Source organism: Pezoporus occidentalis, unplaced genomic scaffold (genome assembly GCF_034315485.1).
Source record: "Pezoporus occidentalis ecotype Australia unplaced genomic scaffold, CSIRO_AGI_Poc_V1 ctg108, whole genome shotgun sequence".
In the NCBI taxonomy this organism is placed as follows: Eukaryota; Metazoa; Chordata; class Aves; order Psittaciformes; family Psittacidae; genus Pezoporus; species Pezoporus occidentalis.
Window position 1 is genome coordinate 1898914 of NW_026912865.1, and position 16548 is coordinate 1915461.

At 37.8% G+C, this 16548-nt stretch overlaps 1 protein-coding gene across 3 annotated transcripts; it reads left to right on the forward strand.

The window, feature by feature from the left end:
- The first annotated feature begins 2 nt into the window (after positions 1-2).
- SRP54 (signal recognition particle 54) lies at positions 3-15860 on the forward strand. 3 transcript variants are annotated; one of them, XM_062623256.1, is made up of 16 exons: positions 3-108; positions 3516-3624; positions 5098-5189; positions 5761-5845; positions 6766-6870; positions 8759-8825; positions 8912-8969; positions 9664-9814; positions 10618-10766; positions 12088-12188; positions 12304-12390; positions 12744-12817; positions 13066-13174; positions 13976-14146; positions 14640-14735; positions 15396-15860. In XM_062623256.1, the coding sequence occupies exons 2-16, from the start codon at positions 3547-3549 to the stop codon at positions 15485-15487; spliced, it is 1515 nt and encodes a 504-aa protein (XP_062479240.1). In that variant the 5' UTR covers positions 3-108; positions 3516-3546; the 3' UTR covers positions 15488-15860. The 3 variants fall into 3 exon arrangements, with proteins under 3 accessions (XP_062479240.1, XP_062479246.1, XP_062479244.1); XM_062623260.1 differs by having other exon boundaries at positions 28-165; XM_062623262.1 differs by lacking the exon at positions 13976-14146 and having other exon boundaries at positions 26-165.
- Positions 15861-16548: the final 688 nt, after the last annotated feature.

Genomic DNA, 16548 nt, shown 5'->3' on the forward strand with positions numbered 1-16548 from the left:
AACGATGGGGGGCTGCGGCTGCTGTTGCGTCGTGGTTGTCAGTGGCGGGCGCGGAGCGTTGGGCGGCTGTGCCGCGGCGGCTCGACTGGGCCCCGCGCCCTGCTCCCGGTCAGTGCTAGCGCGAAGCGGGCCCGCCACCCAGCCCCGGCGGCGATCCTGCGGCGGGTAGGGCGGGCATCCAAGCCCTGCTGGCCCTGGGGAGCGGACGGCGGGGCTCCCCTGCGGCCTGTTGGACAGCTGCCGGACCGCGCTGCCCTGGCTGCTGTTGGTCTACTGCACCTTCCCAGGCCGTCGCTGGACGGCCCGGTACGCCGCCGTTGGCAGCCGCTAGCTCTGGGTGCGCGGGGAAAAGGCTGGGGCCGGGCCTCTAGTAGGGCTGTCCCTTCGCCAGTTTTGGCTCTTCTATGAAAACAAGGGTGTAGGGCCAGTCCCTGCTGCGGCTTTGGGGCTACTTTCCTGCCTCTCCTCGTGTAACTTCAGAAGGTGGAAGCTAGTATGCTGGGGCTGAGTGCCGCTGCAGCAGCTCAACCTATTCCCGCCTGTGAATCAGCTTTTGTTGCTATTAGACTTACAGTGAGTCTTAACCCATGTGTGTATTTAGTATAACTTTATCATTAGACTTTAAGTATTCGTTTTGCTTGTTATCCTTAAAACAGCTGTTACCTGCTAAAGCTGTTACCTTTTAAAAATTTCATGCATTAAAGGGTCCTGCTAATTGAACTGGACTGCTTTTGGTTTGAGTTTTATACTAGATGGATAGGCAGGGGTAGGTAGTCTTTCTCTTGGGAATTTTTACTGCTGTTTTGTTATGGCTTAATAAAGCCCCCACTATTTCTGCTGCCCCTTTACTCCTCAAATGCTGCTTCTCAGAGGTGAGTGGAGAGGCCTTGAACTCTGCAGTGGAACCTGGGAGCTCAGTGCCGAGGTGCCCAGTCTCCTTCTGCTTAAGGCAGCTTAGTCTGTATAGCACTTACGGCGTTCCTCAGCACAAGGCCTGCTTGATCCAGCCTGGTTCTTTTACTGTGGGACGCTGCCAGGTTCAGACCTGTACAGTGAGTTTATGGAGTGCTGCATCAAAGCTAAAAAGCTTTTCCAGAACTGCAGATGCTCTGAATGCAGCTTATACTCATTCTGCAGTGCAGTCACTGTTAGTGCCTGTCTGGGCACCTGCCAATCCAAGTTGGCTACCTGCTAACACAGCTTATGTGTCTTTTCACCTTCTTGGATGGACTGTGTGTGAAAAGTTGTATTACTTTCTGTAGTTGGCATTCGTTAGTAATTGTGATGGCTTATAAATGTTAATGTGCTAGAGCTGATAGTAAAATGTTTAAATTCATCCTTTAGTATACTATTTGTATTATTCTTACTGTAAGGCTGTTGGAAGAAGCATTTGGAGTTAAACATTTGTTTATTAGGACATAATTAATTTTTTTTTATTTGGAAACCCATAGAGCTCTTTAAATTAATTTTAAATATTGAGTGTTCATCCGGCTGCTGTATTATGGTCATGCTATAAAATTTCTAAACTCTTCTATTCAGGTGTTCTAGTCAAGTGTTGTCCATGGCTGCAGTTTTAGCAGCTCAGATCTTTCTGAGATGGAATACTGGTTTTAAAGGTTTTCTTATTTCTTTGTTTAGAGGGGGTTTTTTACAACTACTGTGATTTTCCTGGGAAAAAAGCTTGGAAAACATTTTGAACATCTGCTTTCCTGGCACCCTTTGGTAGATCATATTGACGATAACGCTTTTTCAGAACTATTTTGCAAGAATGTGACTTATGTGTTTTCTAAGGAAAACTTTGCGTTTTCCTGCCTCAGATGTCATGTAGAAGTCCTCTTCCAGCAAAGGAAGAAGCTGGATATCCATATCTATTAGCATACTGATCTGCAAATATTTTACAGAGTTTCTTAGGAAGCATAGACAAATTTTTAAATGAAAGGTCAAGGTGGCATGGTAGTGTATGTCACTTTGGATTTGCCTGTTCATATAATGTACATTTAATCTGAAATCTGTACATATATTTATTTGCATCATTTGCTACACCTGAGGCCTGTACTTTGAATATGTTTACCTTGAAACTTCTGGGGGTTTTGTTCCGGGTTGTGTCCTCAGTATCAGAGGGGTTGGACAGGCAGTTGTGTTTCTTGGGGTTTTTTTCTTAAACTGCCAACTTCGTAACAATATTAACTCTCAATTAGGCAAAGCAGTCAGGAGGTTGGCTTATGTGTATGTTTTGTTTTATATACTTTGGAATATATCTTTATACTTATTTATAAACGTATCATAAGCTTTGCTTCTTGGGGTCTGTGCAGCTGGTAAATCTTGATGTATGTGTATAATGAGCTTCTTTTTATTTTACCTAGGTTGAAACACTCTCAAATAAAATATGTGTAGTTAAAGATGTATTCTTAATTTTACTAAATAGACCAACTTCTCTTGTCTATTTAGTCCTCTAGTCATTTGAAGAGGGAGGGAGAAAATTCACCAAAATCTGAAAAACTCTCAGCTACTTTGCTTAGAAAGGCTCTCAACATTGGCAAGTTTGCTTTCCGTTTGGGATGCAGGAATTCAAATGTGTGGTTCTGAATTCAGCTCTCGGCAAGGGAGTAGTTTGAGTTGGGTATGAGGAAAAAACCCTGTGAAATTGGAAGATAAACAAGAAGTGTCTGAAGTTCTCTATTTCAGCAGTAACAATGACGTTGCAACTTTTTTTGCAACATCAAGACAAATCCTTGTTTGCCCTTTTCAGAATTCTAGGTTGCTGTTCCTGCCATGTGTTCTGCTGAATAACTTGCCACCTTGTATAAGAAATAGAGTGGCTTAGCATGTTGACTAAGCTGTCCATACCCTTCAGAAATTAACTATGGTTTCTTAAGTACAAGTTGCGGTATGCTTTAGATTTATATGTAAATTTGTGTCTGTAGTAAGCAAAAATAGGCTTTCTTAAAAAAAACAAAACAACAACCTTCCCCCTCCCCCAAACATTAAAAAAAATACAATTGAATTTCGCTTATTAAAATTGAAGTATGTTTGAGGGGTTACTAGTATGGGAAATCCAGTTTGATTTAATGTCAGGTAGATAAAGTAGAACGAATAATTAATGTTCAATTTTGCTAGCAAAATATTTTGTAGGATGCAGAGCTTCTGAGCTTCTAGGCTATTCTGGTTGGTTTTATTCTGTCCTGTAGCATATTGGTGACAAGATAAAAAGCAGTTAGCACTCCTTCTGGAACTCTGACTGGACTGTTTTCTTCATAGTGAACTCGATGCACAAATATTCCAGACAGTGAAATCCTTCCTAATGGCAGCGTGGAGTCTCTATTTTCAAGTAGGCCATCAGGATAGCCTAAAATTAGCTTCAGGCCAGTATTTCCCAAAAATAACTTTAAAAAAGTAAAAATTGTGTGCTTTCTAGAGTGGAAAGCAGGTTTCTTAACCCAGAAGATACCGGAATAATTACTTTGTGAAGGCATAGCTTCAACTAGGTTTAAATTTAATTTTTAATTGTGTTTCAGATTCTTCTAAGTTGTACTTGAAGCTGCCAAAATGGTTCTAGCAGATCTTGGAAGAAAAATAACTTCAGCATTACGCTCACTGAGCAATGCTACGATTATCAATGAAGAGGTATGTAGTATGTATGTGTGCTGGCGCTAACATTTAGAAATAAAAGTTCTGAGAAGTTCTCAAAGGCTTATGAGAAGCTTTGAAGTAGGTTGATGTTATCTTCAGGCTCTTTTCTCTCAGGTAGAAGTTTTAGCTAGAGGTTTTAACCCCCTGATATTACTGCCAGAACTTAGAACCAGATATAGACATGTATAATCACCTCAGGCACAGTGAATCCCGTGGTCAAAAGGTCCTTGAGCATGGTGGCTGTACTAAGGGAGATTAGTGTTCTGAGGAGGTAACACTAAAGGAGGCAAAATGTGCCTAAGGTTGGGTGGAAGATAGGCTGTGAGACTATATAGAGTGCTCTTATTTATATGTGTGTGCAGCTGAACTATGGAGATGGCTGCGAGAAGCTGAAGTTTTAAAAGAACAAATAGCTTTCAATGTGAACTTTGCTGTCTTAAATGTGAGGATTATGTTTTTTTGCTGTCTTTATATTCAAGTCAATACAGTATGTGACTGAGGAGGCTGTCTTGGAATAGTCTGTTGTTTTGGTTTTTGTTTTTGTTGTGTATTTGGGTTGTTTTTTTTCTTTTAAATTTAGGGTTTAAAATTATAAATAAGTATTTTCTGTTATATGGACTGAAGAACAGGGTGGAAACTAATTGATGTGATGGTTTAGAATGGCCTCTGAGTAAATAAATTGTTAGAAACTCTTTTTGGGTAGGCAGACAAGTGGCTTAAAATAACTAAAAAGTAGGCTTACCAAGGGTTATAGGGTTGGAACTTGTGCACAGAAGAAAGATTTTTAACAAATCTCAAGCTGGGAGACAACAAATCCTTAACTGAATCTAACATAGCCCAATTTTGGTTTTTGTTTTCAGCAGTAGAAACTTTTCTCCTGCAAGAGCTCAAGCTGTGCAAATGAAACCATTTATGCAGGTGTTACTTTCGGAAAAAGTCTTTGTGTTCATGGCTTTTCACATTGAAAACCACTAAATTGGGTTCCTGACTGAGGCACTTAACTTGCCTAAAAGATACACCCCAGAGCAGCAGTCCAGTTTCTGAGAATGCAGATGACAGTATGTCCATTTTTGCTTTAAGGGACACTTTTTTTTACAGATTGTGTTAAGAGATTCTTTTTGTAGCTATTTGTTACAGTTGACTGTAAGGAGTACCTGCAGGGAAGTTTAGGAAGACTTGCTACCATGCAAGCTGCTGTTGTGCTAAATGCAATAGGAAGTGTTCTGTGTTACTTTGTTATAGTGTGCGTGTTACAAATTGAGGACCCTTCTTTTCCCATATTACCCTTTCAAGTTTAAATTAGATTTGCATAGGAACAAATGCATAGACTTTTCTTTGTGGCAGTCAGTATGATAGGACTGCATGCATTTAATTTGTAAAAGCCTTGGTTATACGGTAAATACTTTCACATCTTATTTTGGACTAATACTGTGTATTGTAAAACCATTTTTCTTTTATACTTTAAAGGTTTTAAATGCTATGTTAAAAGAAGTATGTACAGCACTACTGGAAGCTGATGTTAATATTAAACTTGTGAAGCAACTCAGAGAAAATGTCAAGTAAGTAAACTAATCAAAATGCTTAAACTTCTGATGTTTGTAAAAGTTGTAATTCAAGGTTACAGAAGAATAACTTCTAACTTGATACGGTTTTCTTAAACACACACATTTTATCTTTAACAGGAAAATACAGTTTAAATGTCTAGCCAGTTTCCTTCAAAGAATCTTCATGAAGTTTAGCCAGTTATTGTTGTCAGGCTTGTTTCAAAATAGTGTTCCTGTTATCAGTTGAATGGTATGATAAACAAGTTCTTTGTTTCTTCCTAGACACCTCGTCTTCACATGTTTTGTGCTGGATATAAGTAGATCTGTATAAGACCAGTACTGTTATTTGGCTATTATCAGACGTGTAATTCAAGTAGATGCAAGTCTGAAAGATCCAAGTATTTTAGAAACCTGTTTTTGTCCTGCGTATAAAAGTAATGTCTCAAGTGCATGTCTTCTTAAATATGTCCTGTCTGAAAACTCAAGGCAAATCAGAGTGCTGTTCCAGTTGCAAAGATTGCATTTATGCCTAGGTTAAAGTGATGCTGTAAGTTATGCTAGTGTTTCATGGTTTTCCTAAACTCAGGTCTGCAATTGATCTGGAAGAAATGGCATCTGGCCTTAACAAAAGAAAAATGATTCAGCATGCTGTCTTTAAGGAACTTGTTAAGGTAGGACTTCAAAACTCTGTATTATGTCACTTTTCTTGTACAGCCTAGGCTGTAGAATCAGTACAGTGTTAAGGTTGTTGTGTGGTACCTGCAGTTATGTTTCTTGTTGTAAGGCTTCTTACTATTGCAGACAGTAATATTCTTCTGATTGAAGCTACTTCCTGAGCATTGATCTGACTAACTTCAATTTTAGCTTCAAGTTCAGCTGTTCTTAATCTTCAATTGAAATTTAAAGACAAAATAAGGGTAACGTACTGTTAGCTTCTGGAATGTCTTTGGTTGTCCCAGAAACACACCTTTGCTACCCTAATAAAGATTTGCTCAAAGTACTTATAATCCTTTGAAAAAGTGTTAATTAACAACCTAGCAGTCATGGCAGCATTTTTCTTTAATCTGCCTGTTGGGTCAAATCAGTACCTGGGTATCAGTATTCTTTCATTTTTCCAGTTAACGGTATAGTCTTTTGTTCTGTAGTCTGTGCCCACCCATATGATAGTTCTCTGGAATGCATGTACCTTCTACTTTTTAAGAAGTGAGGCAGCAACCCTAAGAAGTCTTCTTTACTGTAGGATTTTCACCAGAAGAGGGTCATCTTGAGCAGTGATGGTGGGGTCGAGGTCATGTTTCTGTGTTGTCTGTTATACTTGTGCTATGTATACAGGCCACCCTGACTTTGGTGCTTGATATTACAAATAACACTGTTACTGTTACAGAATTATTATGCATAACACTATGTATTTTTAGATATCTTGCACAGACTGTTGCTTGTCACTGTAAATCAGCAAGCATCTAAGCCAAAATAAGACTAGACTATGCTTAAGTTGGTTTGCTTCACTGAATATAAAACCAGGCACCTAGCATGACTGTGACACTGTTCTGTGCTTCTGAAGTTCACTTCTGCAATATATGTTATTCTTTAGCTTGTAGATCCTGGAGTCAAAGCGTGGACACCTACCAAAGGAAAACAGAATATTATAATGTTTGTTGGTTTGCAAGGAAGTGGTAAAACAACAACCTGTTCAAAGGTAACTGGCACTGTGAATCTGTTTGCATGTCTTTTTTTAATGTTTTTTGTTTCTTGGTGTTGTGGGTTCAGCAGTAGCAGTCATTTTTTCCCCTTCTTGGTAGCTGGTGCAGTGCAATGTTTTGACTTTCAGCTCGGGAACAGAGCTGATAACAATGATGTTTAGGTTTGGCCAAGGACTTTGTGAGCCTCATGCTCTGCCAGGGAGGAGGGGAAGCCAGGAGGAAGTAGAGACAGGACACCTGACCCAAACTGACCAAAGAGGTATTCCATACCACAGCACGTCATGCCCAGGATGTAACTGGGGAGTTAGCCGGAAGGGCTGTGGGACTGCAGGGTTGGAGGAGGTATCGGTCGGAGCTTGGTCGGTCGGGCTGGGGGGCGCGAGTTATCGGTCAGCTGGTGCTGAGGTGTTGTATTCTCTTCCCTTGTTATTTCCTTTATCATTATTATCATTGGTGGTAGCAGTAGTGATCTGTGTTATACCTTAGTTACTAAACTGTTCTTATCTCAACCCGTTCCCTCCGAGAGCAGGGGGAGGGCAAGAAAAGGGGGGGGAAGTGAGCGAACGAATTACCTGACTGGGTTTAAACCACGACACTTGGGGAAAGTGGTGGTCATTGTACTGCTTTGGTATGATTTGCTTGTGATCAGTGCTGTTTCTGTTAGTAGGAAAGTACTGATTAAAGTGTAGAGATATATTTGCAGAGGGGCTTCTGAGATGAGAAGAATGTCCAAAGTAATATTCTTGTGGGGCAACTTATGGTTTGTAGAACTTTCTTCAAGATATTTTTTTTAAACTAAACTCTTGATGAAACAGTACTGTTTATGGACAAGAAATTCCATTCTTTCTGGGTTTCAGACTGGTATTATGAATGGAACTGATCTCATTCCATTACCTGTTTAGGGAGACCAGTGGGAGCTGGCATCTGTGTTAGATGAAGTATGAGTGGGTGATGTGAAACCTCTTCCAGCCCCAAACTCATTGAGAAGATTTGGATTTGTTTTTTTTAAGGCTAAAAAAAGAATGCTCTGATTAAGTGTTTAACTTGTTTATGATAGTTGTTGGGAGGAAAAAATACCCTGTGGAAAAAGATGTTGGTTTTTTCAGTCATCTGCTTCTGAGATTCACAGAAAGGCTATTCTAAATATACCACTATTCTGATTTTATAAGTCTCTTCTAGTGCTTCTGTAGGCAAACTGTGTTTTGGAAGTCTGTCTTTGGTCAACCAAATATTCTGTGAATGTACATTTTACCAGTGAAGCTGACTTTTACAAGAAAGTAAGGATTCCATTCAATCCTTTAAAACATGCCCCTGAAATGGAAATATCTTTGCTCCTCTGGAAATACAGAAACAAAAAGCTGTACAAGTTGTAGCCATTACAGTACTTAATATTGAAGTACTTACTGCTTTGGGTAGTGTCCTGGTTTTGACTGAGAGAGAGTTAATTTTCTTCCTAGTAGCTGGTATAGTGCTGTGTTTTAGCTTTACTACGAGAATAACTACTACAAGAGGTAGTTTCTAAAAGCTAGTTCTATCTGCACTATTAACAGTAAGCAGAATCCAGGAGTTCATAAAATGGGAACTGGAATTATTTGTAGACATTCCTAGCTCAGGAAACTGGAATCAGGAGCAGAGGGAAGCAGTTGTTTTCATCTTGCCTTTAATAATTATTTGTGTAACCTACTTTTCTAAACAACAGAGGTGCTAACATCGGGTACCTGTACAGTGTTACTAAGTAGTCTCAGTTATAGGAAAGCTGGCTTGATTTTTTTTTCTTTTTTTTTTTTCTGAGTCTGTACTTCAGTGGCGTATAAGTTGTTATACAGTGTTATGCTTTCTCATGGGATTTTAGTGTAACTACTTGTTTTGGATTTCTTTTCACAGTTGGCATACTTCTATCAGAGGAAAGGTTGGAAGACATGTTTGATATGTGCAGACACGTACAGAGCAGGTAATACAGTCTTTAATGATGTGGTTCTTTAATACTTACAGATTTATTTTTTTTTTAACAGCCCCTTGACTATATCTGTCTTACAGGTGCTTTTGACCAGTTAAAGCAGAACGCCACAAAAGCAAGAATTCCCTTTTATGGGAGGTAAGCATCTTTCATTGTTCAGAGAACAATTCAATTCCAACGATATAGTGTTCTTTACTGAAGATCTCTCACTAGGCTCCATTCAGTGTTGCGTAACTGCTTAGATTTTTATAATATTTGCTCTGATCAGGTGAAAATTCTGCTTAATCCAGTGTGCTGTCTGCCAGTAGTAGAAGGTAAGGATAGCTTAAGAGATCAGGCATCTGGGGATAATTCCGTTGAATGTTCTCTCAGTGAGTGGCAGTATATAGGTCTTTACCGGACAGATTTTCAGGAAGTACTGTTAAAGATCAAAGGGTGTGTTTTTTGGACCTTTAATTTTTATTGTCAAGTAGGGGCAGCAGTGAACCTAAAATAGCTTTTATAAAGCAAAAAGTAAGTTTTCCTTAAGCTTCATTGGAAATGTACTGTCTAGGTGCTCAGTTAAATCTTATTTCACAGAAGGGCTGTTTAGTGCGGTTTTCAGCAGGGGAGACAATCAGTCCTTTGTGCTTCACTTTACTGAATAGTAAGGGCAAACAACTTAGACATTTTAAATCAATTTTTTGCTTGACATGAGAGAAAGTCACTCTTGAAATCCAGATCGTTAACCAGTTTATAGTCAGGTGATGAAAGTTTGAATTAGTTTCTTTGGTAACTCTGCTGATTTGTTGTTTATTCTTCTTTTTGTTTTCTTTGTTTTTTTTGTGATCAGTTATACAGAAATGGATCCTGTAATTATTGCCTCAGAAGGTGTTGAGAAATTTAAAAATGAAAACTTTGAAATAATCATTGTTGATACAAGTGGACGTCACAAACAGGAAGATTCTTTGTTTGAAGAGATGTTACAAGTTGCTAATGCCATAGTGAGTAGTTTCAAGAATAACTTGTTATAGTAATTTGACTACAATTAATTTATGTTTATCTCCCAATGTTCTGTGTGGTTAAACCAGGGCTGGATGATCAGTGCTTGATAGTTTTAATTCTTCTGTCTTCAAATCAAGAGGATGCTTGCATGTAACTACACTGCCATTCCTGCTTTAACTTTTCCTTTTCAGGATCTTTTTATATTGAAAAACTAGATAAAAGAACTAGTTTGATCTGGTTTCCTGTAGCTGTATATACTGAATTTTCTGTGATTTTTCACAAATAATTGCCCCGAAACAAAGATGATGATTGGATTACTTTCAACAGCTTTGATATGTAAATGTAAATGGGTTTTCAAAGCCTGACTATTTGATTCTGTGCTCTTGCATGAGAGTATGATGGTTGCCACACAACTGTTGCTAATAGCTAACTTGTTTTCAGAGGAATGGATTTCCTAAAGCTCGTAATGTAAAAGCCAAGGGAAGACTTCGTTAGCCATTAATTGCTCATAGATCTAAATTAGCTTATTGGCTCAGATACTAGCTAAAATCACTCAAAACGTAAGTAATCACTGTAAACCTATAAAATTGTAATATTTTGTGCTGTAGATAAGTCACAGTAATACAGCATCAGTTTTCAAATGGTTGTTTGACAATACTGTTTGTAAAAGTTGTCCTTTTGTTTCAAACTGCACAGCCCCTACATGCTCTTATTGCAGTTAGTTCTGCTGTTGAACATAACACATGAACACTGTCTAAGCAATAAGGAAATGATTACTTTATGAATCTCTTATTTCTCCTAGCAACCAGATAACATTGTTTACGTGATGGATGCTTCCATTGGCCAAGCTTGTGAAGCTCAAGCTAAAGCTTTCAAAGATAAAGTAGATGTAGCTTCTGTTATTGTTACTAAGCTTGATGGACATGCAAAAGGAGGTGGAGCTCTTAGTGCGTAAGTATTGTGTTAGTTGTGTCCAGCACCTGGCCGTGCATGGACAAACATGAAATACGTTAGTGTCTCAAAAAAACTTGTCTATGAAAGTGTCACTGTCACACTGCACAGAATCTAAGATTTAAGTAAGGAGCAGTTATGTTCTTATCCTACTTCTGGTGGATAGTATCACCCATGGACTATTTAACATCCGTCAGTATCAGATCTTCTGATGTACTGCCAATACAGTAGTGTGTATTGTAACATGTCAGACTTGCGTCTTCTGAAAACAGCATCAAGCAGTTGTATTTACTGGGTCTTGCCTATTAGGATTTTTTTTTTTTACAAAAACATAAATTTGGACTTAATAGATATGACTTACTTGAAAATTTTGATTCTCATTTAATGCCCAAGATTTTTTTTCCAAAAGGGGAAAAACTCTAGCTAGTCATATCTAATGGCCTTAAAGCTGTTACGCAAATCAAACTTCTGGATTGCCAGTGTCCAGCAACTTGATAAAAAATTAGTATTCATTCATACTTTCCTGAATAACATTCTTGTTGGATTTCCCTGTGCTGTATCATGACAAACTCAATTGAGTAGAAAATGTTAACGTTTTATCTTCAGCCTTATACAATGGCGTGTCAGACTAATCTTCAGTTGTGCTTCAATGTTATAGCTTGTATGCTGCTGAGATGATTTGTCAAAACAGTCGAGTTGGTGACTTACTAAACTGCTGTCTGACTTTGATCTTAAGTATTAGAGTTCATAAACTGTCATATCTATTTTGCTGTTATTTATGGAAAAAAAAACAAAACAAGACAAAAACCAAAAGCTTGTTCCAGTTGTCATGTGCTTGTATGTGTGAAGTCTGCTGTGTTTGTTCTATACATTCTGTAGACTGGAAGCTGAATTAATGTAAAAGCTAGTGCCAGTGACTGATTGGTGAAAAATTTCTTCCTTTTCTTATGTCTAAGCTTTTTTTCCTGTGTTGGAAACAAGATTGCTGTCTGTTGCAGGAGGTACCTTGAAGAAAATGTAATCAATGTCTGTCTCATCTGTCCTTGCAATACTAGCAAGGAGAGCACTAGGATAAAATGGAGAATATATCTGTTGATATTTTTCAAAGCTGAGTTTGTACAAGCTAGATAAACATCTTGTCAGCTTCTCCCAGCTACCTATCCTAAATGCTGGATGTTTTTGTATTAATAGTTTGAGGAGTGGGATGAACAGTTGAGGAGAGAGGATGCACTGTGTTGATGCCTAGCTGATTGTGTTAATGGGTGGTACAAAAGATGGGTGGTTTTTGAGAGGCCATTTCATAAAATATATTTTACCGCAGAGTTGCTGCCACAAAGAGTCCTATTATTTTTATTGGAACTGGCGAACACATAGATGACTTTGAGCCCTTTAAAACACAGCCTTTCATCAGCAAACTTCTAGGTATGTACTATGTACAGCTGTACTTAAAAGATACTTACTTTGAATTGGATAATAGAAATTGAAGTGTCACTTTCTTTTAATGCTAAACTTCATAGATGGGTTGTTTCTTTTCCAGGTATGGGTGATATTGAAGGATTGATAGATAAAGTAAACGAGTTAAAGTTGGACGATAATGAAGCACTCATAGAAAAGCTTAAACATGGTAAGTTATTCCCAAGGACTGAATTGTGGGTTATTAGCATAACCTAATCACGGCAAGTCGTCTCAGAGATGTAGACCATTGAATTCATCTGTAGACAAGTAATTTGTTTCATGTATGTAGTTGTGTTCTTTCTTGAGTGATAAGTGTGTCAGACCGCAGAATAATTAGTTTAATTCTTAAGTGTGTGCCATCTAAAACAGTTTAGCCATGGTAATAATGAAGAGGTTGATTTATCTATGCAGTGTATAGTATTTACCTTGTGAGTATAAAGAATAACTGAGAAAAGACAGCAAGGCCAAAATGCTAGTGTGACTTCTGCTAATCCTTTTTTTTTTTTTGTTGTTGCTCTTCAGGTCAATTTACGTTAAGAGATATGTATGAACAATTCCAAAACATCATGAAAATGGGACCGTTCAGTCAGATCTTGGTTAGTTATCCCCAAAATATTTTTGTTTTATCAGATTTTCATTTCTATCTGACAAACTTTGCTGTAAACTTAAAATTCTTCATTGAAACTAATGTTAAGAGTCTGTACTTTTTCAGAAATATGAAATTACTTGCTTACTACGATACATAACTACTGAACTAAAGCTTGCTGTCCATATTTCTGGCTGCTTAATTGAAATTAGTTCTGCCTCTTCTGACACAGTGTTTGTTTTCCATTTTTAAAACAAGGGTATGATCCCTGGTTTTGGAACTGACTTTATGAGTAAAGGCAATGAACAGGAATCAATGGCAAGGCTAAAGAAACTGATGACTATAATGGACAGTATGAATGACCAAGGTAAAACAAACTTCACCCACTATTTTGTTTTTTTTTTCCTCTCCATTGTTGAACAAGCGTATTTACAGAGATCTTTTTGGAAACAAGTTGGGCATAAGGCAACATCTACAGTGACAGAAAATGACAAAGAGCATTTATCACTCTTAGAAATGGCGAAGAGTACATGTCTCAAACTTTCTGAATAAGTCTAAATATTTAGAGATACCTTGACAATTGATTATTGCTGCTTTATCTGTGTAGAATAAGTGGGATTTTGAAGCATTTGGAGATTATTGTAGGGTAGTGGAAATGAATGTACTTTTATTTTTCATCCTATAGCTGTGCTTCTTGAATTATTAATGCTATACTTGCAAATTAAAAAGCTACATTCATCTTTAATCTGTTGTTGCTGTATTTCTTCCTACGCACCCTCAAATTTACTTGGTAACATAGCCTCGTCTCTGGAATTCAAGGTGGTGTTCCTAATCCATTTATAACTCTTGCAGGAGTATGCTCTTAACTTTGTGCTAAAACCCTTAATACGTTTAAGACCAAGTATGCTGAAAGCATAATTTATTCAGGTGACTTTTGCTGCCATGGTGATTAACATACAAGCATAACAATGTCTTTATACAACTCCTTAGAATATTACATCTCAGTTATTTATGTTAAATTCTGCATTGTCATTTCGAAACCAAGGTTTTTGATCCCTGGCTCAAAACTTAAGTTCGCAACAATAATGAGAACAAGTTTGCTACCAGCTGTAATAGTTTTTAATGTCAGTAACTGAATGGATTTCTCTTTCCGACACTGTAATTGCAGAACTTGACAGTACAGATGGTGCCAAAGTTTTCAGTAAGCAGCCAGGAAGAATCCAAAGAGTAGCAAGAGGTTCAGGTGTTTCTACCAGAGATGTTCAAGAGCTGTTGACTCAATATACTAAGTTTGCACAGATGGTGAAAAAGATGGGAGGCATCAAAGGGCTTTTCAAAGGTAAAAAAAACCAACAAACCGAAAAACAACAACCTAAAGCAAACAAACAAAAACCCCAAAGAACACTTAGTAACTCAGTGGGGAGGTTATGTGATGTGTGAACACAGGTAATGTGAAAATGTCAATCAGGTGTTGAGAGAGGACAAAGTGAGCTGTAGCTTGCTTATTTTCCTGGTGTTTGAAAGTTCTTTTATGTAACTGGTGAGAGCTGCATTGTTCTTCATGACAATAATGTATAGCGGTGAAAAATTACAGTATTTTTGGCTTCATCAATGTAGACTTCATTACTGCTACACTGCTGACACTTCAGTCTGTTATGTGGGGTGCAGGGACTGTTGATTGTTAAAATATTTTTAAGTGCCTGATACAGTAACTTTTGATCATGGATTCAAATGGGTTTGCATCTAGAATTAGGAGGTAGAAGTCTGATTTATTTTTAGGCCCATATGTTGATCCACTTTCTTACAATTGCTTCTTTTGTATTTTTTTTTAGGTGGTGATATGTCGAAGAATGTAAACCCATCTCAGCTGGCCAAACTGAATCAACAGATGGCAAAGATGATGGATCCAAGAGTTCTTCATCATATGGGTACGTGTTGGCTTTTACAGCTTCAGGAGAGGACTACCAATTAGAGTGGAGCGTTTGAAATATAGAAGTGAGGAAGGTGATGTGACAAAGCATGCATTTAGTATCAGTATGAAGTATTTCTAGGTTTCCTGACAAAAATCATAAAGCTTAGTCCATATGATGAATGCTTTGCACTTACCAGTGCTTAATCTAGTCTCTTCACTGGTATTTGGCTCTCAAAATTATCAGTTGGAGGGGTGTCCGAAGTAGTAAAGTGGTGACTGTAAGCATGACTGTGCTAAAGCACATCTATTCCTAAACTTCCCTTCTTTTGTAGTCTTTGCCTCAAATGCCTGAATTTGACAGGAGTATCTTTACTTAAAGACTCCATTCTGGAACTTTACTAATTGATAATGGTCACGACTTCAAGGTTTTTTCTTTTGTCTAGATCTTAATGCACAGGTGATCTTAAAACCTGCTTCAAGCCTGGTGTTTTGTAGACCTTCCTGTGATTACTCAGTTGTCCATTTTCAATAGCCACTGAACCTTAGCTTCAGTCTTGGGCATTTGCATTTTTGTATATTATTGAAATAGTGTGTGTTCACTGTGATAAGGCCTGAAGCAAGATAGCTGTGCTTCAGAGGTAATTAACACATCCATGTTCTCATTTACCTTCTGCAGGTGGCATGGCAGGACTGCAGTCAATGATGAGACAATTCCAACAAGGTGCTGCTGGGAATATGAAAGGCATGATGGGATTCAATAATATGTAAAGAAGCCTTAATAAAAGTGGACTTTGACTCTTCATGGCAACTTCAGTGAAAGAATTTGCTTTCTTCCTTTTTACAGTGATTAGGGGAGTAGTCTTTTGAAATCTTATTCAAGCTTCTCAGTTTCTACATCTAATTTCTGAAAACTATTTTTGCTTAAATTAGTTCCTCTCCACTAATAACTGATGGCACAAAGAGTAATTAAATTTAATAGAACAAAATCATTATGTAAAAATTTAATATTTAGAGACTTTTTAATTGTTTACATCAAATGGCAGCCATTATATTTGTAAACAACCCTGATCTTTGGTTATAGTAACATAAAATGTCACAAATACACTGTAAAATAAAATTTAAGTGGTTATAAACAAGGGAATGGCCTGTTTCTTCAGTTTTCATAACTGTCCTTTATCAGTATGTAATTGCATGATTTCCTTTGTTTGAGTTGTTTCTAATGGCTGTTTTAGCTCATATTTGGCATTGATACTGTAAGAATGATCCAGTATCTGAAATGTGCTGTTGCTGCTCAGGTATTTTCTTTGAAGCATTTGTAGAAGATGGATGTGCTGTGCTCCGGTTTGTACAAACCTTTCTGCTTAAGAACATTACTGTTCTTCCCCTGTACACAAAGAAGTAACTAAAGCCATATGGGTATGTAGTTCTCAAGCTGAAGATTAATCTTTATACCAGCCTGCCAATTAAGTGGTTCTTTCATTATGGAGATAAGTTCTAATACATACTTAGTATGTAGGGATTCTGTGCTGGTACTGAACTTAAACCAGACCCAGCTAGTTGTATCTGACTCAGTGTATTACCCCAACTCAGCTACAATCTGATTTTAGTTTCCTACAGCATTTTTTCTTTTAATATTCCAGTTTACTGTGTTGATCTCAAAAGGGTGGAATCTACAGGCACACTTGAGAAACTAGGTAGACCAGATGGACCTTGAAATCCAACATACATCTTGGCAAATATGGTAAGATCTTTCAGCCTTATCTTAAGGCAAGGAGATATATTAAGAATTTATTTTAATATACTGGAGAGTGCTTGGGTTGTAAATGGAC